We start from the raw sequence: 23,850 nt of genomic DNA on the forward strand, positions 1-23,850 counted from the left end.
CTCTCCCGTGTGGGTCTCAGTGTCCACGTCTGTGTGTCTCAGGCTACATGTATTGGGGGCTGTGGGCTGTGTCCTGAGCTGTAAGGAAGTGTCTGTTTTAACCTCAGGCAGCGGACAGGCCTGGGAAGTATCGTGAGGCCTGCTGGTGCCAGGCCCTTGCAGCACAGCACAGCCTTGTCCTTCCCACGACCCCTGGGAGGCTAGATGGCCTGCCCAAGGTCACAGGCCCAGGAGGTGTGGTCCACCCAGCGTGGACATCCGCTGTCCTTCCTCGGGTCGTAGCCACCAACGTCCCAGGGGAAGATCCTTGTTCAAAAGTTTCCTCCCGGGACGCCTGGGGGGCTCAGTTGGCTGAGCCACCGACTTCGGCTCAGGTCATGATCTCACAGTCCGTGGGTTCGAGCCCCGCGCTGGGCTCTGTGCTGACAGCTCGGAGCCTGGAGCCTGCTTCAGATTCTGTGTCTCCTCTGCTCTTCCCCTGCTCATGCTCTGTCTCTCTCTTTCAAAAATAAATAAACATTAGAAAAAAACTTTCCTCCCTCTGTTATGGGGGGGACCCAAGGCCCAGGAAGACCGGGTCTCCAGCAGGGAGGAGTTACTGGGGCTCCTGAGACCTAGCTGGTATCTGTGCAAATGGGGAGTGAACAGGTGCCAGGGGGCGGGGCGTGGGCCTCCTCCCTGGCCCCACCAGGCTGGGGGGCCGCTCCTGCCTTTGGTGGGGCCGGCCCTGAAGCTCCTTTCCTGGGGCACCCTCCTTTCAGCAGCAGAGATGGCTGGCTGTGCAGTGTGGGGGCAGGTGGGGCGGGGGGTGTAAGGCAGGGCCTGAAAGGGGCCCCTCTCAGAGCTGGCCCCACTGATGCACAATAAATGTGCACCCCTCTTGCCCTGTTCCCCTTGAAGCAACCTGCACCCCTGCAGACTTCAGAGGCCCCACAAGCAGCCCGCCTGCACCTCTCACCGGATCGCCCACCACTGTCCCTTCCCGCAGCGCCCCGACCACTTTGCCAGCCCTGTTTTCTGCGCTGCACCTGACCAGCCTCCTGCCTGGGCTGCCGGCTCACCCTCCAGGCGTCTGTCTGCATGACACTGCTCAGAGAGGTCCCCCTTGACCCTCATGCTTGCCCTGGCCCGTCTTTCCTGCACTCCCCCGCCCCCCTTGAACCTGTGCTCACATCTCGCTCAGGCAGTTGAACAAAGAGACAGACACTTGCTGTGAGCCCCAGGGGCCGGCCAGCACCATGCCAGGGACACAGACAGCTGGCTTCGAGGTCAGAGATACAGGATGTGCTCTCAGGAGCCAGAGGGCACACCCACATGTGTACACTACCCCCCCCCCCCGCCACAGGCACATACACGCTCTTACACACGTACACAAGCTCACAGGGCACATGCATGCCCCACGTGTTTACACTCCCCTGCACGTGCACATACGTGCTCACCCAGGAATACGTGCACACTCATCCACACTCCCCTACGCTCTTCCACACCCCCCTACACACACGTACGTGCTCCCATGCACATAGGTGCACACACACACGCTCACTTGTACCAACCCACACCTGTGATGCGCTCGCACATTCTCACGTGCACACACTTTCCCCACACACGTACCCACCACCATGCACGCCTGTGTGCACCCACGTGCATTGTCACACGCGTTTGCACACGTACGCAGCGGCCCAGAGCTGCTGCAGGGACCTCGGAGCAGAGATTTCAAGTTGTTTTTTTCCCCCAACACGTGTTCCCACCATAGAAAACAACAGGAAGGTACTTGGGGCCGGGGACAGGAAGGGGAGGTGGCCTGCACACAGGAGGTCAGCTCTAGCGGCTGGCCACTGGGAGGCCTGTTTGGGTGGGACCCCGGGGCGGACACACTGACGGCTGCGGGGGGGTGGGGGGGCGGGCGGACGGCCCCTCCGAGGCTTCTGGGCCCTGGTGCTCAGCCTCTCCACAGTCTCCCATTTTGGGATGAGAAACCGAGGCGAGGGTCAGCTTGTCCCAGTGGCCGAGGGGGGCTGGCAGGGTGGCATCCAACCCAGGCCCTGTGACACTGACAGGGTGCTCCTCCCGGCCCTGGTCCTGCAGTGCACCCGGCAGTGGCCGAGGTGAGGGGCTCTGTCTGGGGCGCCAGGTGGCTTGGGGGGGGGGGGGGCTCTTGCTGCGGCACCGCTGTGTGTCCGGCACTGGGCACACCCGTGCCACCCTGGACCGGGCAACTGGCAGTCTCGAGGGGTGCCCTGAGGTGAGTTCGCGTGTGCTCCTCTGTCGACCCAGCTCATCCCAGGGAGCCCAGAGCAGGTGCTGCAGGAGACAAGACCCGAGCGTGGCCCCATGGGACCGGCCACGCCTCGTGGGTTCCCCCTGCCCCCAGCCCGGCCCAGGGCCAAGTACATAGGAGGTGCTCGTAAATGCTCTGCTGATGTGGAAATAGAGGCACAGAGAGGGGCCAGGACCTACGCAAGGCCACACAGCACAGCAGGTCTGACCCCGCCCGGGGTAGGGGGGGACAGCTGAGTGCTGAGTGGAGGGCTTGCAGGTGGGTTCCAGTGCCCCCCCCCCCCGGCCCCGCCCCGCCCTGGGGATGTCGCTGCCACCTGCGGAGATTTGGTGGCCCTGCTTCGTTATCTCCTATCTCCATCAGTCCTCAAACCCTGGCAGGTGAGACTCCTCCCGCTTAGCAGGTGGGGAGGCCCTGAGGCCCTCTCCTCTCCTCCCCCCTCCTTGCTGACTCGCATCAGCTTCTTGCCCACACCCGCCCAAGGCACAGGGCCGCTGCCTTTCCATTCCGAGATCTCACCTGGAATTGAGTTAGGAGGGGGGAGGGAGGGAAATCCTGGGGAGGAAGGGGTGGGACTGTGAGGTTCCAGAGATAGTTCCTCTTGCTTTTTTTTTTTTTTGTCTTTTCTCACGTAAAAACCTCAGGAGGGACCCAGGATGGCCCCCAGTCCTGGTTTGCCTCTGATCAAGGGCTCCCAGGGTGCAGGTAGGACTTTCAGGGCTGAAGTAGGGAAACCAGCACAAGCTGGTCACCCTCGAGGGGCCCCCAAACCATTTAATCTAACCCCACAGTGAACTCCCTTCACCGTGTCCTCGTCCAGTGGCTGTCCAGCCCTGCTTACATCCCTCCAGTGACAGCGAGCTCACTATCAGACAGCAGGAGGTGGACAAAACCAGGGTCAGGCACTGGCCACAGTGAGGTCGGTTTGTGGAGAACACAGGGGAGCCTGGCCCACCTTCAGGGACAGCCAGACAAGGCTTCCCAGGGGAGGAGATGGGGGGAGGACAGGGAATTCCTGACCAAGGGAACAGCACAGGCAAAGGCCCGGAGGCCTGGAACCACCGTATAGGGATTGAATTCCTTTGCTATCATCTCTGACAGTTCGTGTGACTGCAGCTGTCCCCCACCCATCTCCAAAAGGCAGTTCCTTCGGAAACATGGTGGCCTGGGCTCCCCTGTCTTCACTCCCCGGGTGTCTGAGCTGGGAAAGGCATCAGTGCCTTTGTTTGTTCCTTTCTTCTTCTTCTTCTTGAATGTTTTATTTTTGAGAGAAAGCAGAGTGGGGGAGGGGCAGAGAGAGGGGGACAGAGGATCCAAGTTGGGCTCTGCACTGAGAGCAGTGAGCAGCCCAATGAGGGGCTCAAACTCAGGAACTATGGGTCATGACCTGAGCCAAAGTCAGACGCTCAACCGACTGAGCCACCCAGGCGCCCCAAGGCCTCAGTGCCTTTGAAGAGCTGCTGGGCCTCTGAATGCTGTTTCCTGCCCCTCGCATCTTTTGGAGGCTCATGGGCCCTTAAGCACAGCGTCTGCCCCCTCTTCCGAGAAGCCTCCCCTGACTTCCCTAGCCTTGGATGCCACCCCTTCCACAAATGTCAACCACCTGTCCTCGGGCTCATCGTCACCTCCAGCCCCTGCCGGGGACACCTGCCACCCTCCAGTCCCAGTTGAGCTTTCCTGGTGCTCTTCTATGCACCTGCTGGTCTCTATTCCCGGAATGCCCTCTCTTCCCCTGAAAAAACCTCCTTATTCCTCAAAGGCATAACTCAGGGGCGCCTGGGTGGCGCAGTCGGTTAAGCGTCCGACTTCAGCCAGGTCACGATCTCACGGTCCGTGAGTTCGAGCCCCGCGTCGGGCTCTGGGCTGATGGCTCAGAGCCTGGAGTCTGTTTCCGATTCTGTGTCTCCCTCTCTCTCTGCCCCTCCCCCGTTCATGCTCTGTCTCTCTCTGTCCCAAAAATAAATAAACGTTGAAAAAAAGGCATAACTCAAATGCCAGATCTTCCAGGAAGCCCTCCCGTATCTCTCCGATCGGGGTCGATCACCACCCTCTCTCCTTCTCTTTAAGCCACTTTACTCCTTCTAGGCCCTGCGTGCAGAACTGGGAAGACCGGGAGCCCTGGGGGGCTCAGCGACGCCCAGCCCTGGCATGATGCCTCTGGGAACTGAGTCCGGAGCCTCCCACTTGCCTCCCTGCCCTGGTCTCTGGCCCAGGCCCTTGTGGGGACCCAAGAGAAGGACCACCCTGCCTCTTAGGCAAGCACACGGCAAGTGTACACTAAGTGTTTGTTGAGATGTGTTCTCCCAACCGGTATTTCCTGAGGACCCACTCTGTGCCCGACCCTGAGTCACATGGCTGCCCCCAGGGATCCATCTCTACCCCCCCCCCAGAGCACCCCCAGCACACGTGGAGCAGCCGGCACCCCACAAGGTGCCCAAAAGTGGCTGCTCTTGGTCCGCCCAACGAAGGCAAGGGCCACGCCTTCCCGTAGCCTTGGAGACAGACAGTCGGGCTCCAGAGTCCAGCTCTGGTCACACCCCGAACTGGCCGGGTGGCCTTGGGTGGGTCGTGGCCGCTCCAGAGAGCTAAGACGACAACCACGGACTCAGTGGGGGCATCCCTCCGTCGTCTCCTCCAGTGGCCGTAAAAGCCACTCACTGGCCGGGTGGAACCATTCCCAGGGAGAGGAGGCTGTGGGCGTTCTGGGGTCTCCAGGGCTGGGGCTGGGCTCTTGGGGACTGCCCGAGCACCCAGGGGTGCAGCAGCCTCGCAGGAAACATTCCGAGGCAGCCCGGGAGAGGCCCAGGGCAGGGGAGGGCAGTGCCCAGATTTATCCACCAATCCCGCGGGCTCCTGGCTCTGGAGCGCGTTCTTATCTGCCCAGCCCAGCATGGGGGGGCGGTGGGGGCAGCCGGGCCGGCTGGGGCGGGACGCTGCCTGGGGACTGGACGCAGAGCAGGCCCGGCAGCCCCAAGCCCCACCAGGTGGGTGACAGCCACTGACGGCTCTGAGCGTCCCCGCAGGCTGGTGGCCGGCTGCCCGCCCGTCTCCTGCACCATGTCGGACGGCGAGGGCCCCTCGGCCGGTGAGTGGCAGTGCTATATTTACCCACCGCGTCTCCGGTTGCAGAGCCAAAGCTCCTGGTCGCTGAGGGCACCGGGCGCCCCCACCCCAGGCTGCAGGCAGCTGTGGGGCTGGACCCCCTTCCTCCCAGCCTGATGCCTGATGGGGGGGGGGCGGGGGAGGGCCGTCCTCCTGGAAGGGGAACTGGACTTTCAAAGCTAAGTTCTGCTGCACCCCCTGCCTTCCCGATGGGGCTAGAGCAGGGGGCTGTGGCCGCTGCAGACCCCTCCCGCCGCCAGCGGGGGGTGCGGAACTCACCCCCACAGTGCGGTGGGGTCTGGACTGGGCCCCTCAGTGGGCTCAGGGTGCCATGGGCCCCCACGACCGCATGCAAACGAGTGTGTGTGAACACTGATCCGGGGTGGGGGAGCCTACAGCTGCCATCTGATTCCCCAAAGGTCTGAGACCTCCGGGCAGTTCTGAGCCCCCGGCCTGCCTGCACAAGGCACAGGACCCCGCGGGTCCCCAAATCCTCTAGGTTGGAAATGGCCAGGGACGCAAAGGCAGAGGGGTGCTCGGATACTGGGGTCTGCTCACGTGCCCCTGCCCTCCCCGGGGCAAGCGGTCTGGTGGGGACTGGCTGCCTGTGCCCCTGCCTGGCCACCCTTGGCTCCTTCCGGTTGAAGACGAGCTCTGGGGTGGACATCTCTGAGGCTCAGAGCCCGTAAGTGAGAAAAGGGACAGTGGTAATAGTTCCTCACCCACAGGTGGTTGGGAAGGTTCACTGTGCCGGCGGGTGAAAGCCTATCTGTTGGTGCCGGCTGTGCAGTGAGGACTTGGTGGTGGCTTCGTGGAAGCAGCAGGTGGAGGGTCCTGGGCAGGAGCCCAGAGGCTCGGGAGCCTGTGTATCCCGGTCTGGCCCCTCCAGCTGCGGCTTGTTGCCTAAGACACGGCACGGCAGTGGCCCGTGGATCCCTTATCTGCCAAGCACCGCCGTGGAGAATCCTGGGCACGTCTGGCTGTCCTAGGGTCCTGGGGTAGATTGTGAGTGACGGCAGTGTGCCCCCTCCCCTCCCCCGCATGGTGTCTGAGGGACCATCCCGGCGCCTGGACCTGGCCAAGTCAGAATTGGAACTCTGCGTGTGTGTGTGTGTGTGTGTGTGTGTTGGGGAGGGGGACACCGACAAAAATGGCCTGACCTCACCCTCTTCCGCCAGGCGTCAGTGGTGCTGGCTGCCAGGAATTGTCCGCAGAGGAGCCAGTATGGGGGGGGGTGGGCGGGGGGATGTGTGCAGCAGACAGGCCCTTTCTGGCTGGCTCTGCCCACACCTGACACGAACCCGGAATAGCTCTCTCCCTCCACCAGGGACACGGCCCTGCTTTTAGCAGCTTGTAAAACCACCCGCATGTAGATGGGTATTTCAGGAAGGGCCAGAACAATATTTAGCCCAACAGGGCGATGGAATGGCAGCCATGTGCGTGTGTGTGTGTGTGTGTGTGTCCAGGAGGCTGGGAGGAGACACGGCCTTTACTGCCCCTTCGCTGTGTAGGAGACGGTCAGCTGGGTTGGGGGGCGGCAGGTACCACCGTGGCTCTGCCCACCCTCGCTGGGAAGGTCACCTCTGGCAAGCTCAGGACTTGGCCTCCTGCCTGTAAAGTACCGTGGGATGCTTTCGGGTCTCTGCCGGGCTGGACTCGCGGTGCAATCTGGTTGGCAGGAGTAAAGACAGCACCTGGGGGCAAGGGTGCGTGTTTGTTTACTGGGGAGGGGTCTCCTAGAACGTGTCGTCTAAAGTGCCAGGCTTTCTAGGATGCCAACTCCGCGGCAGTGAACGGGTCCGGGAGACAGCTGTGAAATATTTCTACTTATTTGCACAAACGAATCCCCGGGCCTGGGAAAGTTCTCTGCTCTCCACCCTCGCCCTGTGTGACCTGTGTGACCTTGGGCAGATTATTCCAGATCACTCTGCTTCAGTTTCCTCATCTGTTAACAATGATAGGACATTAGCTCCTTAAGTTCCAACGAGGGGTAAGTGACTGGAGGCCTGTAACCCACTTAACATAACACCAGGCTTACTGTTAACAGGTGTAGCTGTTGTAACTACCATTCAACCAATAAATGAGCTGCAGCCAAAGAGGAAAATGAAAGGAACACGGGGTCTGCTGTGTCTTGTGTCTTGTGTCCTGGCCACTTTGGAGACATTGTTCGATCCCTGGAGGGGCATGCATGAACCCCACTGTATAGCTGGGGGAACTGAAGCTCAGAGAGGCAAACAGACTTGTCCAAGTTTGCCCCGTTCGTAAATTACGGTAGCGTCGGGATTCACACCCAGACCCAGAGCCCCATCCAGGAAATCCCACCCTGCTCGCCCAAGGGTGGGGGCTGGGGGTCTTGTAGGCCATCTGCGCTCTCATCTGAACAGCAGCCCTTCCCACTTTGGAGATGGCTAGCCAGTTCTGCATTGTCTCCAATAATTTGGAGCCTGTTAAAAAAAAAAAAAAATGTGGTGCCTTGTCACCGTGTCAGGAAAACTTCACAGATCAGGAGCACAGTGGCAGGCAGTCGGCTCCTGGGTTCATGGCCCTGTGCCTGGACAGGGGAGCCTGGAGGCTAAGGTTACCAGGAGTCAACACCGTATTTATAGCAGGAACCCGCCTGCACCGGGAGCTGCCAGCCCGCACAGCACGTCCAGGGAAGGTACTTCCCGTACAGTTGTCTGGATTCTAGGCCTGGCTCTGCCCCTTAGGGAAGCAGGGCACGGATGGGCCGCTTCCCCGTGGAGACTCCGTTTCCTCGTCTGCAAAATGGGGCCCTACCGTGTCCCTCTGGGGGGCTGGACAGAGGGGCCGGAAGGTGCTGGCTCCACACATCCTGGGTCTGTTGATTGTCCCTTCCTGCCTTTGACCTCGTGGTCTGTCCCCTCCCCTCTCGGCAGAACTCTGCAGGAAGAGAATCCAGCCTCTGTGCTGTCAGTCCCCACATGTTTGGGAAAGTTTCCAGCAAAGCAGTTTTACAGTTCCAAGCACCAGAGAATAGGCCATTGTATTCTCAGAGGAGCACTGAATGCGAGTGCATGGGAGCCCAGGGTTCGAATCCCTGCTTTACCACTCCCGGGGTCTGTGGCCTTGAGTGAGTCACTTAGCCTCTCTGAGCCTCAGTGGTGAGTCTCCTCACTGCTTTGGAGGGTGTGTGTGGGGGGAGGATGGACACCCCTAACCCAGTTAAGTGCTCAGCCAACAGAGGGACTGTCTTTCTCCTGCTGTGCAACCTCCCACCGATGCCGTGCCCCCTCTGGGCCCCAGCCTCCCTGTGTTTGTGCGGTGAGCAGCAGACAGGCCCCCTGTCTTTATCACCTTCCTCAGAGCTCTGCGGGTCCTGGAGCTGTTCCAAGTGATTCAGCCGGGTTGGCGGTGGGGGGCGGGGGGGGGGGTGCGCAGCCGACAGCATCTCTCTGGGGTCCCCCCAAGGATCCCCAAGTATCTCTCTTTGCCTGGAAACAAGAAGGTTTTTCTGAGGGTGCAGGGCCTGACATTGGAGTGGGCCACCTGTATCTCACTCAGTTCCTCCCGGCGCCCCCAGAGCCCAGAGACAGCCCCACTTCCCTGTCCCTCCTTGTCCTGGCCTGGGTTTTACCAACCGACCTCAGGACCTGGGCCTGTGTCTACAAGGAGATTAAAGCAAAACATTTTCATTGTTCAGGACCTACTCTTGGAGAGGAAGTATCTTCCCCCAGGAGAGGTGGCAGGCGTGGTCCCTGGGCCTTGTCAGCTCTCTAGGTGGCTCCCTTCCTGTGATGAGGGCTTCCCCCTTTCTAGGCAAGTAATGGGGTTCGGGTTTCGTCTCTTGGGCAATAGGGAGTCAGTGAGAACTCTAGCCAGGAGGGTACCCGGATTGCTTCCATGTGTGGGGTGGAGGGACTAGAGAATCTAGAGGTCAAGAGGCCCAGGAGGAGGCTGGCAAGATGGTCCTGAGGGGAGAGGGTGAGGCTGATTCAGGAGGGGAAGGGCGGGGGGACCGGGGGGGCCTGGCAACTGCGAGTGTGGGAGCGGGGAGGCTGCAGGGAGGCCGTGGTCTGTGCTGGTGCCCCCATCGGGAAGGTCCACAGGACAGATGCTCGTCTCCAGGGGTTCGGGGGTGACCTGGCAGAGTCCCAGGGTTGGTCTGTAAAAACACATTGGCGGGGGGCACCTGGGGGGCTCAGTCAGTTAAGTGTCCGACTTCGGCCCAGGTCATGATCTCGCGGTTCATGAGTTTGAACCCGGCTTTGGATTCTCTGCTGTCAGCGTGGAGCCTGCTTTGGATCCTCTGTCCCCCCCTCTCTCTGCCCCTTCCCTGCTTGCTCTCTCTCTCTCTTTCTCATCTGGCCTCAGTGCAGCTCTGCCTCCTCCGGGGCCCTTCCCCTGACTCTACGGTTCCTTGGGGGCCCTGCATCCTCGGAGCGCCCACCCTCGACCGTCTGGTTGAATGGTTCCGGCCTGGACAAGTTGGGTGTCGGGGGATAGATATGTCTGGGTGGCGTTCATCGCCGTGTGACCCGTAACAAGCCTCCTTTCCTTTTTGGCCTCCGAGGATCCTACAGGTGACGTGGCCCTGCCCACGCGTCCTGTGTCCCAACAGGAGGCAGGGCTCAGGCCCCAGCTCTGCACCGGCCCTCATCAGGCCCGAGCCCCTCTGAGCAGCAAACGAGTAAACTTTCACTCTGCTTGGTTCAGGTCCCTGCTCCAGAATCTGAAGTGTGTTGCAGGATTTTTTACCACAATACCCGGGGTTCGCTGTCTCACCGCTTCGATGAAGGAAAAGGGGGACACAAAATGAGCAGGAGGCAAAACTTTATTAGAGTAGAAGATCTGGAGGGAAGAACGCTGTCCTTACAGAGAAGGGACATTGGAAAGTGAACACCAAGGACTATAGGGGAGGGTCCTTGTTTTATAAGGTTCTGGTCAGCGTCTCCTTCCCCTCCTTGTTCCTTCCCAGGTTCCACCCTTACTGGCTTGAGAGCTGTAGGCACTGGGTTGTCCACTCCCCATTGGCTTGTTTCCATTGTGTAAGGGGTGGCCTAAGGCCATACTTAGGTCTTGGGTCACATTCCAGAGGGGACACCTGGGGGGGGGGGGGTAGGTGGGCTCTCTTCCATTCTTAAGAGGAACCTTACGCCCGAGGGGGCTTGCTGTGGTCCGACCCTCTCAGCATTGTTCCAGAATAGGTGTTTTTCCCCACCCAGGGACCTCAGGACCAAATCTTTCCCTCTCTGCCTACTGAATCCTAGTCTCCTATCATCGTACCCTTCGGGGGGCCTTAACGCTTATGACAAGAATATACAGGTTACAAGCTGTTGGGAATTCAACTTGGAAATGCAAGTTACCATGTCTGTTCTTTTAAGGGATTGGGTTCATTCTAAACAGGTTTTTTTTTTTTTTAAATGTTTGTTTATTTTTGAGAGAGGGAGACACAGAGTGCAAGTGGGGGAGGGGGAAGGAGAGAGGGAGACACAGAATCCGAAGCAGGCTCCAGGCTCCGAGCTGTCATCACAGAGCCCGACACGGGGCTCGAACCCACGAACTGTGAGATCACGACCTGAGCCGAAGTCAGACGCTTAACCGACTGAGCCACCCAGGGTTCGTTCTAATTGAGCATTCTTGAGAGAGCAAGAGGGATTTTTTTAAAAACTTCATTATGCGTTTAAAGTAAAATGAAGCTGCTGGTGTTTGCAACGACTTAACTGTATTTTCTCGAATCTATGCAGTCAGAATAAAATCCGAAAATTGGTGGCTGAGATGGTGAAAGATACACATCGTCATCCACAGCTGCTGATTTCAAATCTTTATATTCATCAAAACAAATCCTTTGTTTTTTACCGACTGTGTCACTCAGGATGGGGCCAGTATGCTCTGGAAAAGAACAAATCTCAGTGGCTTAAGGCAACAAAGGTGCACTTCTGGCTCATGCAAAGTCCTTTGCGGATCTGGGTAACTCTCAGGGTGGGTGACCTAGGCGGTGGCTCAGCCGAATGCCTCCCTAGGGACCCACGTTTCCCCCGTTATGAGGCAGGCAAAGAGAGAGACAGAGACGCCACACAGACGATTAAATGCTCCCATGCAAAAGTGGCCCCTGCTGCCACTGTTGGAATTTACTGGCTCAAGCAAGTCACGTGACCACACCTAATGGCAAGAGGGCGGAGTACGGCCCTCCACTCGTGAACCACTGTATCTGCCCCCCATTGACTTTTGTTCCCAGTTGACTTAAAAAAAAAAAAAAAGTCATCTATTTTTATTATGAAATGTTCGGAGCGTATCGTCTGAGCTGTGGTCTGGAAGCATCTGAAATGCAGATTATGAGTCGTTCCAACATGCAGATCACAAAGCAAGGGGCAAGATTTTTCAAAACCTGTTCTTTCCCACAGAGTTAAATTTGCATTTAAAAGCATAAACACACATTTCTGAAAAATTTGGCCACACCACCAGCAAGGAAAGGCGTAACCGAGAGGAACATGAGCTGCTAATTGCCAAAAAGCTGTAGTGATTTATTATTTGCCAAGGTGCCAAAGAGGGGGTTAGGGCTGGATAGCTCCTGAGGCCGTCTAATCAACAAACTCAATGGATAAAGAGACGGGTCTGAGATTAGAAAGAAATGATTACAGAGGGGCGCCTGGGTGGCTCAGTCAGTTAAGTGACCGACTCTTGATTTGGGCTCAGGTCATGATCTCATAGTTTGTGAGTTCGAGCCCCACGCCGTGGTGATGGTACGGAGCCTGCTTGGGATTCCCTCTCTCCCTCTCTCTGTCTCTGCCCCTCCAGTGCTCACGCTCTCTCTCTCTCTCTCTCTCAAAATAAATAAAATAAACTTAAAAAAATTCTTTTTAAAAAGAAACGATCGGGGCGCCTGGGTGGCTCAGTCGGTTGAGCGGCCGACTTCGGCTCAGGTCACGATCTCACGGTCCGTGAGTTCGAGCCCCGTGTCGGGCTCTGTGCTGACAGCTCAAAGCCTGGAGCCTGTTTCGTATGTTTCGTATTCTGTGTCTCCCTCTCTCTGACCCTCCCCCGTTCATGCTCTGTCTCTCTCTGTCTCAAAAATAAATAAACGTTAAAAAATTAAAAAAAAAAAAAAGAAAAAAAAAGAAACGATCATAGAAACGTATTGGAAAGTAAACTATGAGTCTGTGCCTCATCTCTCTGACACAGACACTGTTTCCTTGATCCCACGACACCGCCACACAAAGGCTGTGCATCCAGTTTAGCAAGAGACTTCCCAATGGACCTGTAATAACAAATAACGACTTTGAGTACGAATTTACAGCCTACCGGAGGGCCGTGGTCACGAACGCCGCACGTCGTTTTGTGTAATGAGACGAGAGCTGGTTTTAAAATATCGTTTGCAAAGGCTGGAGGTTGTCTCTAAGCCCTTCTGTAAGGGGCGAGGGTGTCAGTCGAATGGCTAGAATAAAGCCGGAATGTGGGTTGGGGTCGGTGGAGTCCGTGCTGGGGATCAGATGCCCCTGCAGCCCTGGACCCCACGTTCCAACCTCTAAGCCAAACTGTCTGGAGAACTCTCTACCTAGTGTAAACACACCCTCTAGAGTTCCCGCCTCATTTGTTTCGGGCGGAAAAACATGTCAAAGTCCTGGCGCACTTGCAGAAGACAGAAGACATCTTTCTTAGTGCTTCTCTCTGGAGGAGCCCGTGGTCTCAGTGGACCACCTGACTTCGGCGCTGCTTATCCGGCGCGTCCTGTGTGCGTGGGTCCCGCCGCGTGAGGGAAGGGCTGGGGCCTCGCCCGGAGGGCCCCTGGGGGGCAGCTGACCGGAGGAGTTGTGCGCAGGTCCCCCGGAGCCCCACAAGGAGGCAAAAAGGGACCGGCCGGTGATACACAGGCTGCGGGCTCCACGCAGGGCCCTGGGGGCCCACTGGGCACCGTTCCTTTTGGTTGGGGGGCGACGGCTTTATTGAGATGTAATTCACATACCACGCAGTGCACCCACCTCAAGGATACAAGTCAGGGCATTTTGGTCTATTCACCGAGTTGCGCAACTATCCTTACAGTGAGTTTTAGAACTTTTTAATCGCCTTGAAAAGAAATCCCTGCCCATTAACTGCCCTTCTCAGCCCCTGGTGGCCACTATTCTTTCTGTCTCTGTGGATTTCCCCGTTCTGGACATTTCCTATAAATGGAACCACACAATACGTGGCCTTTGGTGACTGGCTCCTTTCGCTTCACATAACTTTTTTTTTTTTTTTTTTGATGTTTATTTTTGAGAGAGAGAGAGAGAATGAGTGGGGGAGAGGCAGAGAGAGAGGGAGACACAGAATCCAAAGCAGGCTCCAGGCTCTGAGCCGTCAGCACAGAACCCGGTGCGGGGCTTGAACCCATGAACCGCAAGATCGTGACCTGAGCCGAAGTCAGACGCTCAACGGACTGAGCCACCCGGGCGCCCCCTCGTGACGTTTTTAGGTCCCTCCACATTGTGGTATTAGTGCTTCATTCCTCTTGTGGACAAATACTCTCCCCTTGTATGGAGAGACCACGTGTTATTTAACCAGCCATCAGCCTAAATGATGGACATTTTGGTTGTTTCTACTTTTCGGCGATCATGACCAACATGGCTACAGACACTAGTGCCTGACTTCCTGTGTGAACCGATGTTTTCGTGGCTCTTGGGCGGCCACCTCGAGGTGACGTTGCTGGAGCCTAGGGTGGCTCCACGTTGAACCGAGGAGCCCCCGAACGGCTTCCCACAGTGGCTGCACCAGTGCACGCCCCTGCAGCAGAGCAGGAGCGTTCCTGTTCTCCACATCCTTGCCACACCTGCTGTTGTCCCCTTTCCTCCAGCCATCCTAGGGGGTGTGAAGGGATCTCACTGTGGTTTTGACTTGCCTTTCCCTTGTCACTAATGGCGTTGAGTGTCTCTCTGTGTCCTCATTGGCATCACCTCTCGCCTCGGAGACCTTAAGCCTCAAGATCTTCATCTGTAAAAATGGGGACAGCAACAGAGCCTGCCTCACAGGCAGCGGTGAGGGTTCAGTGAGATAGTCTGAGGGTCTTGGCGCGGAGGGGCTGCCCAGCACGTGTTTCCTCTGAGGGCTGGCATGAGGGAGGGGACTCGGAGGAAGCTGGAAATCCGGAGGTTTCTGCAAATTCCAAGCCCATTTAGAAAAGGACAGACCTCATCAGAGAACGTGCTGGCTGACACTGGCTGGGCCCTGGGGGATTCCTTCCCCAGCTGCCGGGCTGGGCAGGCCACGTGACCCGGCCGCGTCCGCACAAACCCCGGGGAGAGGCAGATGAGGCAGGGGTCCAGCCCGCACGCTCCGGGAAGATAAGCCTGGCCCGTCATTCGGGTTTCTGGTGAGAGACACCTGCACGTTGTTCTTATCGTAAGTTATCTGGCCTCCGCCTTTTGACTACGCTCGAGGCTGGTCACGTTGCCCTTCCTGGACTCACAAGCTTCCGTCTGTCAATGGAGAGCTCTGGAAATAGGCCAGGAGCATCCTCCCGTGAGCTTGGGCGGGAGCCTGGGGCCTGGCCGAGGTGCCGATGGTCAGGCTGATTGTGTAGCTGGAACCTGAGCCAGGAGCCGAGCCAGGAGCCGGGCAGGAGGTGAGGGAACACGATCGGGTCATCACGAGTGGAAAACAAATCCACCTCCAGATAAGGCTCATCGGGCTGCCCTCAAGGGAAGCTTGCATGGTCTCTGTGGAGCCCAGCGGGAGAAACGCACGGAGCCCGCCCTGACGGCCCTGGATGTTCAGTTGAGCCTATCATCTGGGAAAGGTGGGTCTTTCCCCCAGGGGACCCCAGACTCTGGTGCAGGGTACGGGTGCTGCAGCGGGCAGGAATGCTAGGCTCTTCGCTCGCCCTGTCACCGTGCCCAGCGCCACTCAGGGCAGCAGGCGAGAGGCAGGCACGGGACTGTGGCTGGGGAATCAGTCAGAGAGAGGGACACGGGCAGCTGAGCTCTGCTACCTGGTGCTGTGTGACCTTTGCAAGCCAAAGAGTCTCTCTGGGCCTTTGTTTGCTCGTGTGTAAAATGAGGCCGACGATACCATGTAGGATGGCCGCCAAGCATGAATGGAATAGCGCATGTGGTCAAGGGCAGGGTGGGGGGCGAGACCACGCCTTTCTCGTCTGCCGCCCATCAGGGAATGTTTGTTGAACGACTGCTGGACTGAATACCGTTGTTGCTGTTTCTCTGCGCCGAGTCACCTGGGACCACCACATGCTGGGACCCCGAGGCATCTCTGGAGTGTAGACTGCACCACACGGTCTGAGACAGGACGGCCGTGTACCCAGCCCCAGTGAGCCCGGCAGCGTCCGGCTATCCCCCCAAGCCCTCCTTCTCTTGCCCCGTCGGGCTGTGGCGTGTGTTCATTTCCTGGGGCGTAAAACAAAGGCAATTAATTGTCGCGGGCGCCTGGGTGACTCAGTCAGTTAAGCGTCCGACTCTTGATTTTGGCTCAGGGCACGATCTCACGGTTGGTGAGTTCAAGCCCCCCGCGGGGCTCCGTGCTGACAGCAAGGAGCCTGCTTGGGATTCCCTGTCTTTCTCTCTCTCTCCCTCTCTCTCTGCCCCTCTCCTGCTCACTCTCTCTCTTTCAAAATAAACAAATAAACGTTAAAAAAAAACCCCAGAAATTAATTTTCTCGCAGGTCGGGAGGCCCAAAGTCTGACACTAGGCTCACTGCGGTGAAAGCCCAGATGTCCGCAGGGCTGTTCTCCCTGGGAGAGAGTCCGTCCCTGGCCTCTCCCAGCTTGGGGTCATTCTCCTTGACTTGTGGCCGCATCCTTCCCATCCCTGCCTCTGGGGCCACGTGGTCCCCCTTCTGGGCCTCAGATCTCTGTCTGCTTCCCTCTTATAAGTACTCTCACTTTGGCATTTAGGACCATCTGGATAATCCAGGATAGTCCCCCCCTCCCCCATCTCAGGATCCTTAATTTAATTACATCTGCGAAGACCCCCTCCCCATATATGGTAATGGTAACTTTCAAAGGATCCTGTGATTAGAGTCTGGTATCTTCAGCCCCGACACAGGATTCCCCAGAAGCTTGCGGCCTCCCTGGGCTCTGGCTGGGGACCCAGGGAGACAGTCTGAGGGTCTCAGATCCCCCCCCCCCCGCCCCCACACACAGATTTCTCCTCTCTGGGCTCTCCAGGCTTTTCCTTTGAAACAGAAAGGGAAGTTTTTGGATTCAGAAACCCTTTTAATCTTTCTATGAAATGCAGGTACCAAGTCAGTTGTCTCCGAAAAGACTCAGGCTAAGCTGAGAGTCCTAGCAAGCCACAGCCTCAGTTCGGGGCTGTGACCTCTGTCCAGAAAGGGACAGCCACCGAGGGTCTCACAGAAGCTGGGGGTGGCCAGAGAAGACGTCACCCTGCCCAGACGCTGGTGCCCGGCCCAGAGAAGATGCCGGACAGGAATTAGTTCCCCCGCCTCCCGCCTTCCTCAGTTGCCCCATCTGTGAAACGAACCGGTCTAGAGCAGGTGTCTCTAGAGATGTTTCAGGTGACGTTCTAGGGTCTGTGAAGGGGAACGAAAAAAGAAAAGAAAAGAAACTGTAAGTAATTGCTCACTTAACCGCTAATCACGTCCTGAGCACCTGCTGTTGGCCAGGCCACTGCTGGGTCCTGGGGGCACAGAGGATGGTCTGTCACAGCTGGACAGAAAGACAAATTAGCAGATGGACAAGGAGAGGCCGGTGAACCGTGTGCGAGGACTCGAGAGTTACAGGGATGGCTTCCCGGAGGAGGTGATCCCAAGCCAGGTCTTTCAACGTTTATTTATTTTTGGGACAGAGAGAGACAGAGCATGAACGGGGGAAGGGCAGAGAAAGAGAGAGACACAGAATCGGAAACAGGCTCCAGGCTCTGAGCCATCAGCCCAGAGCCCGATGCGGGGCTCGAACTCACGGACCGCGAGATCGTGACCTGGCTGAAGTCGGACGCCCAACCGACTGTGCCACCCAGGCGCCCCCCAAGCCAGGTCTTGAGGGACGAATGGGAGGTGACAAGGGAGAGAAGGGTCTTCCGGACCAGAGGGCGCATGGAGGGCACCGGGGCCCAGGAGAGCACGGCCATCCAGGGCCTGGGGAAGAGCCGAGGCTCAGGTGTGCTAGAGACAGCCTTGCAGGGGGGTCTTCCTATTACCAAGTGAGTCCTGCTGCTCAGACAGCACAGGAGCAGAGGCAGCAGCAGTAGTGAGCCCATCAGTCCTTCAGCAGACACATACGGAGCAGCTGCAAAGAAGGCCTCGTCCCTTGCCTCGCGGGGCTGACGCCCCAGAAACAGAACACACAACCAAACTGTGGTGATGAGGGTGGAAAGGATGGAGGGAGGCCTATGACTCAGGGAAGAGAGGTGAACCCAAGGAGTGAGTCCTGGACGCATCTGGGGGAAGGTTGTTCCTGGCGGAAGGAGACAGCAGGTGCCACCCCCCGGCAGTGGGAGTCCCTGGTGTTTCCAGAGAACACGAGCGGGGTCAGTTTGGGTGGGAGATGAGCTCCGAGGGGAGGGGGCAGAAAGATAGCGCGGGACCCTTGCGCGGCCTGAGAGGGGACGCTGGTTTTGGCCCTGAGTGAGATGGGAGCCATGGAGGGTTTGGAGCAGAGGAGGGACGAGATCTCACGTGGGTTCTACAAGCAAGTGGCAGCAAGGAGGGATGGTAATTCCCAGAGGTTCTGAGCAGCAGAAGACAAGAGACGTCAAGCCCAAGGCCCTGGGGCCAGCCCGTGCGGGATCATCACGCGTGGCGTCCTGGGGGCATCTCCTCCAGAGGCAGTGGTAATGGACCCCGCCAGCAGCCGGCTCTTGGTTTTAACGCGCTGGGAGCTCGAGTTCTTTTGTCTTGAGACAGCGCCCAAGACACAGCCCCTGAGAGGCATTGCTTGACCTTACCCAGGAAGATGCTTATCACCGGACTCCCAGACGTCAGGTCTTGAGACGACAACACACACACGGGCACGTACTCACGTGGGTCTCGTACCCAACACCGGGGCTGCTAGATGGAACACAGGCATGCAATTAGCTTCGAATTTCAGATCATCAGCGGGCGATCTTTTAAGTGTCGTCACCACCCAAATGTTGCTCCTTATCAGCAGCTGAAGAGTCCCCCCAATGCCCAGGAACACCTCTGATGACAGTTCTGCTTTCGGGCTCGCAGGACTGAGGACGGAGCATCTCCCCGAACATCGTGGTTGGAGCCAGGAGGGTGGGGATCAAGGTGATAGACCTTCAGGCCTGGAGAAAGTGTCCTGGTCCCACCGAGGGGCAAGGCTGCCTGCTGAGGGCCGGGGAGGGAGGCCTTCCCCGGGGAAGCAGTGCCTGCCTCAGGGCCGTCCCCGCTGGGCCTCCACAGCGCGAACCCAAACGGTCTTTGGCTGCTGGAAGGCGGCTTGCCGAGTGCCAAGGGCGACTGTCTCCTCTTTGTTTCCCAGCCCTCCACTACGGAAGTGATTTGTGGGGGCGCCCGGGTGCTCAGTCGGTGAAGCGTCTGACTCTCGATCTTGGCTCAGGTCACGATCTCATGGGTCACAACTTCGATCCCTGCGTTGGGCTCTGAGCTGACAGCATGGAATCTGCTTGGGATTCTCTCCCTCCCTCTCCTGCCCCTCCCTTGCTCGCGCATGCTCACGTGCGCTCTCTCTCCCTCTCTTTCTCAAAATAAATAAAGAAACTTAAAAAAAAAAAAAAAAAAAACAGAGGGGCACCTGGGTGGCTCAGTTAGTTGAGCGTCCGACTTCGGCTCAGGTCATGATCTCACAGATCGTGAGTTCGAGCCCCGTGTCGGGCTCTGTGCTGTCAGCCTGTCAATGGAGAGCCTGCTTCAGATTCTCCGTCCCCCGCTCTCTGCCCCTCCCCCAGTTACACTCTCCCCGCCCCCCAAATTAATAAGTATGAAAAAAAAGAAAGAAAAAGAAAGTGATTTACGGCCCGGAGTAAGCAGGGCGGCTGGGAGAGGAAGCCCAGCCTGACGGTGGGGCCTGACTGCAGGAGGAATCTGCTGCTACCTTTCGAAACCACACGTGAAAAAATACGTACGCTTTTTACACACAGATTTTTTTTTTTTAATTTTTTTTTTTCAACGTTTATTTATTTTTGGGACAGAGAGAGACAGAGCATGAACGGAGGAGGGGCAGAGAGAGAGGGAGACACAGAATCGGAAACAGGCTCCAGGCTCTGAGCCATCAGCCCAGAGCCCGACGCGGGGCTCGAACTCACGGACCGCGAGATCGTGACCTGGCTGAAGTCGGACGCTCAACCGACTGCGCCACCCAGGCGCCCCTACACACAGATTTTTTAAAAATAGAGACGCCTGAATAAGAAAACAAACCCTAAAACATGCGGGTGAAGGAAGAAATTCTCCGGGAAACTGCACGTAAACTCGGTCGTAAGATCGAGGCTTCTGTGGGAGGTGCCCCCGCCGGGCCCCCCTCTCGGCCCTGCGGCCCAGTCCCTGACACCTCAGCTGGTGGGACCTCTTAGGGATTTTTCTCCACCAGAGCTACATCTAAGGCCCTGGGCCCGGCACGCACTGCCTCCCTGGGGGGTCTGCCAGCCCCCCACCCCCACACTCCAAGTGCAGCCGGGAGATAGAACTCTCTGCGGGCTCCGTGCCGCTTCTCACCTTGTGGTCCCCCGTCCTAGAGCACCTCGTTATCCCTAGCAAAGCCAGCCTTGCCTTCCACCCTCTCCTTTCCCGCCGGGGGCCCTCATCTCTCCACGTGTCCCTTCATCAGACGGTGACCGTGGTGAGAGCGGCACCCGTATGTCTGACTCATCTCTGTGTCCCCCACACATAGTAGGTGCTCAACAAACAGCTTTGTTACTCCTCCGAGGCTGCTCGTCACTGTTCCTCCGGCCACCTCTATGACGGAGGCACTGGGGTCGAGACCGGACTAAGGCCCCTTTGGGCGCCCTCTCTGTTTTCTCTGTCCCCCCAACCGCGAGGTGTGGCCACTTTCTGGACAAGAAAGCTGGGCCCAGAGGGTGTGGATCATCACACGGCTAACGCACGGAGGTGTGGGGATTCACCTGCAGGCTGCCGCCCCCATCCCGCGGCTGAGCCCCTCCTTGTCCCTGCCCTGAGTCACTGGGGCTCATGGACAAACCCCTTTCCTCTCTGGGCCTCAGTTTCCTGATGTGTGAAGTAGGGGAGGGGCTACTGTTGGTGATGTCTGAAGCCTCACTCCTGGGGGTGGGGGACACGAGACACCCCTTCTTGTGACATCCCTTTAACCCTGTGGCAGCCACGGTCACCATCAGCTTGGCGGGGTCTGAGGGGGAGAGGGGCACTTCTCAGTCTGGAATGTCGCCTCCCCCACCCCCTGCGTCCCCCAACAGTGGCCGTGTGAACTCTGGGTGAGGCCACGCCTCGACTCCCAGCCTGGCCTCCTCAGGGGTTGGGGTGGGGGGCTCCCCGTGCTGGAGGAGGAGGAAGGGTGAGGTGTAGGGGCTGCAGACTGACCTCCCGGGGCTCCCTTTGGTGGCCTCGCCTTTTTGTTTTCTTTTCAATTCCTGCATGAGCCAATTATAAAGTTAGAGGTCTGGGTGTGGGTGGGCAGGGTTTGCACACAGGAATTCACTTTTTACGAGTCTTGTTTTGAGGACGGACGAGTCAGCTTTGCCATCCTGCACTGGCCAAGCCATCCACCGGCTGAGTGGTCTAAGCAAGCCTCAGTTTCCCCACCTCTAATGTGGGACTAGTAGCACCGGCCCCCGGCCCCCGGGAAGTGTTCCACAGAGCCCACAGGGGAGCCGAAGCCTCCCCTGCCCTCCCCACCCCTCGACAGACCCCTGCAGATGGCAGGCACCCGCCCCTCCAACCCACGCAGTGTTACAGGAGGGGACAGGTGGTCACAAGGAAAAGCTGTAAATCTAACCGGTCTTTTTTTTTTTTTTTTTTTTTATCTAACCAGTTTTAATCCTGCTAATGGTTTATCTTCCTTTCATGAGAATGAGGTCCAGCTTCCGGCACGGGGCCAGGAATGACAGGCCTTTGTGTTCTTTTGGGAAATCAAGACGGAGCTCAGAAGGGGACGAGTCAGGTGTTGGCTCCTTATCTTTCCTGGCAAAGCTGGGACCTCTGGGCCAGGTCCCTGCTGGCAACCGAAGGGAGGCGTGAATAATAGAAGGGCTGGCACCGGGCTCCCTGCCACCGGGGCTGTGTCGGGAAGCCGAGGGAGGCAGCATGGGGATATACGGCCTCATACAGCAGAGGGACCCTGGAGGCCCCGAGGGGCTTTTGTCTGGGCTGGCTGGGCCCTGCTCTGAGAGGCAAGGTATCTGTGCATCAGGGTCGCTGCGAAGGCCCTGGGTTTCCATCTCAGATTTCAAAGCTGTGTGTCCTTGGGCAAGACACCTAACCTCTCTGAGCCCTCATCTCTTACCTTTGACACCTCCCCTCATCTCTTGTGATGGTTTCTTTTATTTCCCCCCAATTTAAAAAAAAAAAAAGCTTATTTACTTTGAGAGAGAGAGAGCAGGGGAGAGGCAGAGAGAGAGGAGGAGAGAGGGAATCCCAAGCAGGCTCTGTGCTGTCAGCATGAAGCCTGACCAGGGGCCCGAAGCACCCAGGCGCCCTCACCTCTTGTGATGGTTTTAAGGGCTCCCACAGAAGGGCTGCAGAGTGCCCAGCACATAGTAGGTGCTTCACAGTGGCAGCTACAGAAAAAAAGCACTCAAGGGTGGTGCCACCTCCCCTCCTGAGAAACAGGGAGCTTCTCCTGGTCGCCAAAGCTTGTGGGACCCAATTCTAACTTGCACTGTTGCTGATTAGAAGCTCAATGCCCCTCTCTAGGGGACAGGGGTGGGGACACTGACGTGTGTCTATGGGTCAAGCAGGGGCTGCTGGGAGGAGGCAGGGGGCAGGAGCTAAGCTCCAGCCAAGAGTTGGCACAGGGAGGGGCTATTTCACAGATGAGAAAACAGAGGCTCAGAGAGCTCAAGTGACCTACCCAGGTCACCAGCTGGCAAGCGACAGCCCCTCTCCCAGCCATTGTTGCCCTCAGCGAGGGGATAGCGTGTTGACCCTGGGACCGCTTTCAGTGGAATGGAGCTCGGGAACAGAATTATCCTGGGCGAGGTCACCAGGGGCCAACAATCCGAGGGTCAGCGCCTGCTGGACCCCCACAGCGTGCAGTGAGGACCCTTCCCTGTGCTGTTGGAGACGGCATTCCCTGATGGCATGGGGGGGGGGGGGGGAGTGGCGCTGCTGATCACGGCCAATCACTGCTGATTTAGGGCGGGTCTCGGTGAGGGATGTCAGGCCAGGAACATGGGCAGGGGAGTGGTGCCCAGGAGCCGCGGGGTCGACGGTGTGACCCACGCTGATAAATTGGAGAAGTCACGGGGGTAGCATCCCCGGCCCTGCCCTGCTGATGCAGGGATGTGGGAGGGGAGGGCTGGCCATCAAGGCCACACCGTCCTGCTCCAGCATGAGTCACTGCTTGGCTGGGGGCCCAGGCAGCCGAGGGAGGCCTCTGGCCGGGGTTCCCTGAGGTTAGCAGCCTTGGGGCTCATCTGTTCCTTGGTGATCCTGGCAGGCTTCTGTTCCTTTAAGAACCTGAACTTTAGATAATAGGGTGGGTGGTGAGATGGCTTGAGCTCTGTGACGTTCTAAGCTTCTCCTTGAAGAAGCATGGCCTCACTTTTCAGTGCCCAGAACCCACGGCCAGGGGTTCTCAAACTCGGGTGTCGTTACAGCCGCCTGGGGTGGGGGTGCCGGCTGAAAGGGTGTGTTCCGAGCCCCCACCACCCCCCCCCCCGGGCCCCTGGAATCTGCATCTTGGGGCTCCCAGTGTGGCTCATGGGCCCCTGTCCCGGGCGCTTCTGGGCGAGATTCTCCACCCCCCCCCCCCCATGTCCACTTGCTCCGGCCCTCACCCGCAGGTCCCCACACGGGCACCCACAGCACCCACATGGGCACGTGCACCTCGTCTCTATGGCTCAGACTCCCCGGGCCGCGTGGGCTCTGGGACCCATACAGATGTGCAGACACACACACACACACACACTCACATCCACCCAGACCGAGCACAAAATTCTCAGGGCCTGCAAAATGAACGTGCAGGCCCCCATTCAAGAATTATCTAGAATCTCCAGGTGGTGACAGCAGAACATTAAACCAAGCCTGTAGCCCTGTGCGACAGCGCAGGTCACATGTCAACAAGGCCAGCCCTCCGTACACTCAGGTCACACCGGCTGGGACCCTCATGGATAAGCTTGCCCGAGCGTGGGCCTGTGCACGTGCGTGCGCGCGCACACACACACACGCGCGTGCGCGCAGTCGCGCTCAGGCGCACACGCGCTCCTCTGTGGCGAGGTTTTCAAGATGGCTTTTTATTGGGATGAGGACGTGTGCCGGCTAATGTTTAATAAGCAGAATCAAAGTTGAGTCATATGTGAGTTGCTTGTAAGCAAGAAATGCCAGATGGAGTAGGAACTGAATCACCGTCTCGGGTTTCATGAGTAACATTTTAACTGGGTTGTGACTCGTTTGGGAAAACTTCGGGGCGCCCTCG

General features: G+C 58.1%; 1 protein-coding gene across 1 annotated transcript in view; it reads left to right on the forward strand.

Moving 5' to 3' along the window:
• The first annotated feature begins 5,174 nt into the window (after positions 1 to 5,174).
• Positions 5,175 to 23,850, forward strand: part of EML1 (EMAP like 1) — a 186,884-nt gene continuing 168,208 nt past the window's right edge. The window contains exon 1 of the mRNA XM_045452058.1: positions 5,175 to 5,363. Coding sequence (XP_045308014.1) covers positions 5,336 to 5,363 — 28 coding nt within the window. The 5' untranslated portion in view covers positions 5,175 to 5,335. The remainder of the gene's footprint in view (positions 5,364 to 23,850) is intronic.

This window comes from Leopardus geoffroyi, chromosome B3 (assembly GCF_018350155.1).
Source record: "Leopardus geoffroyi isolate Oge1 chromosome B3, O.geoffroyi_Oge1_pat1.0, whole genome shotgun sequence".
In the NCBI taxonomy this organism is placed as follows: domain Eukaryota; kingdom Metazoa; phylum Chordata; class Mammalia; order Carnivora; family Felidae; genus Leopardus; species Leopardus geoffroyi.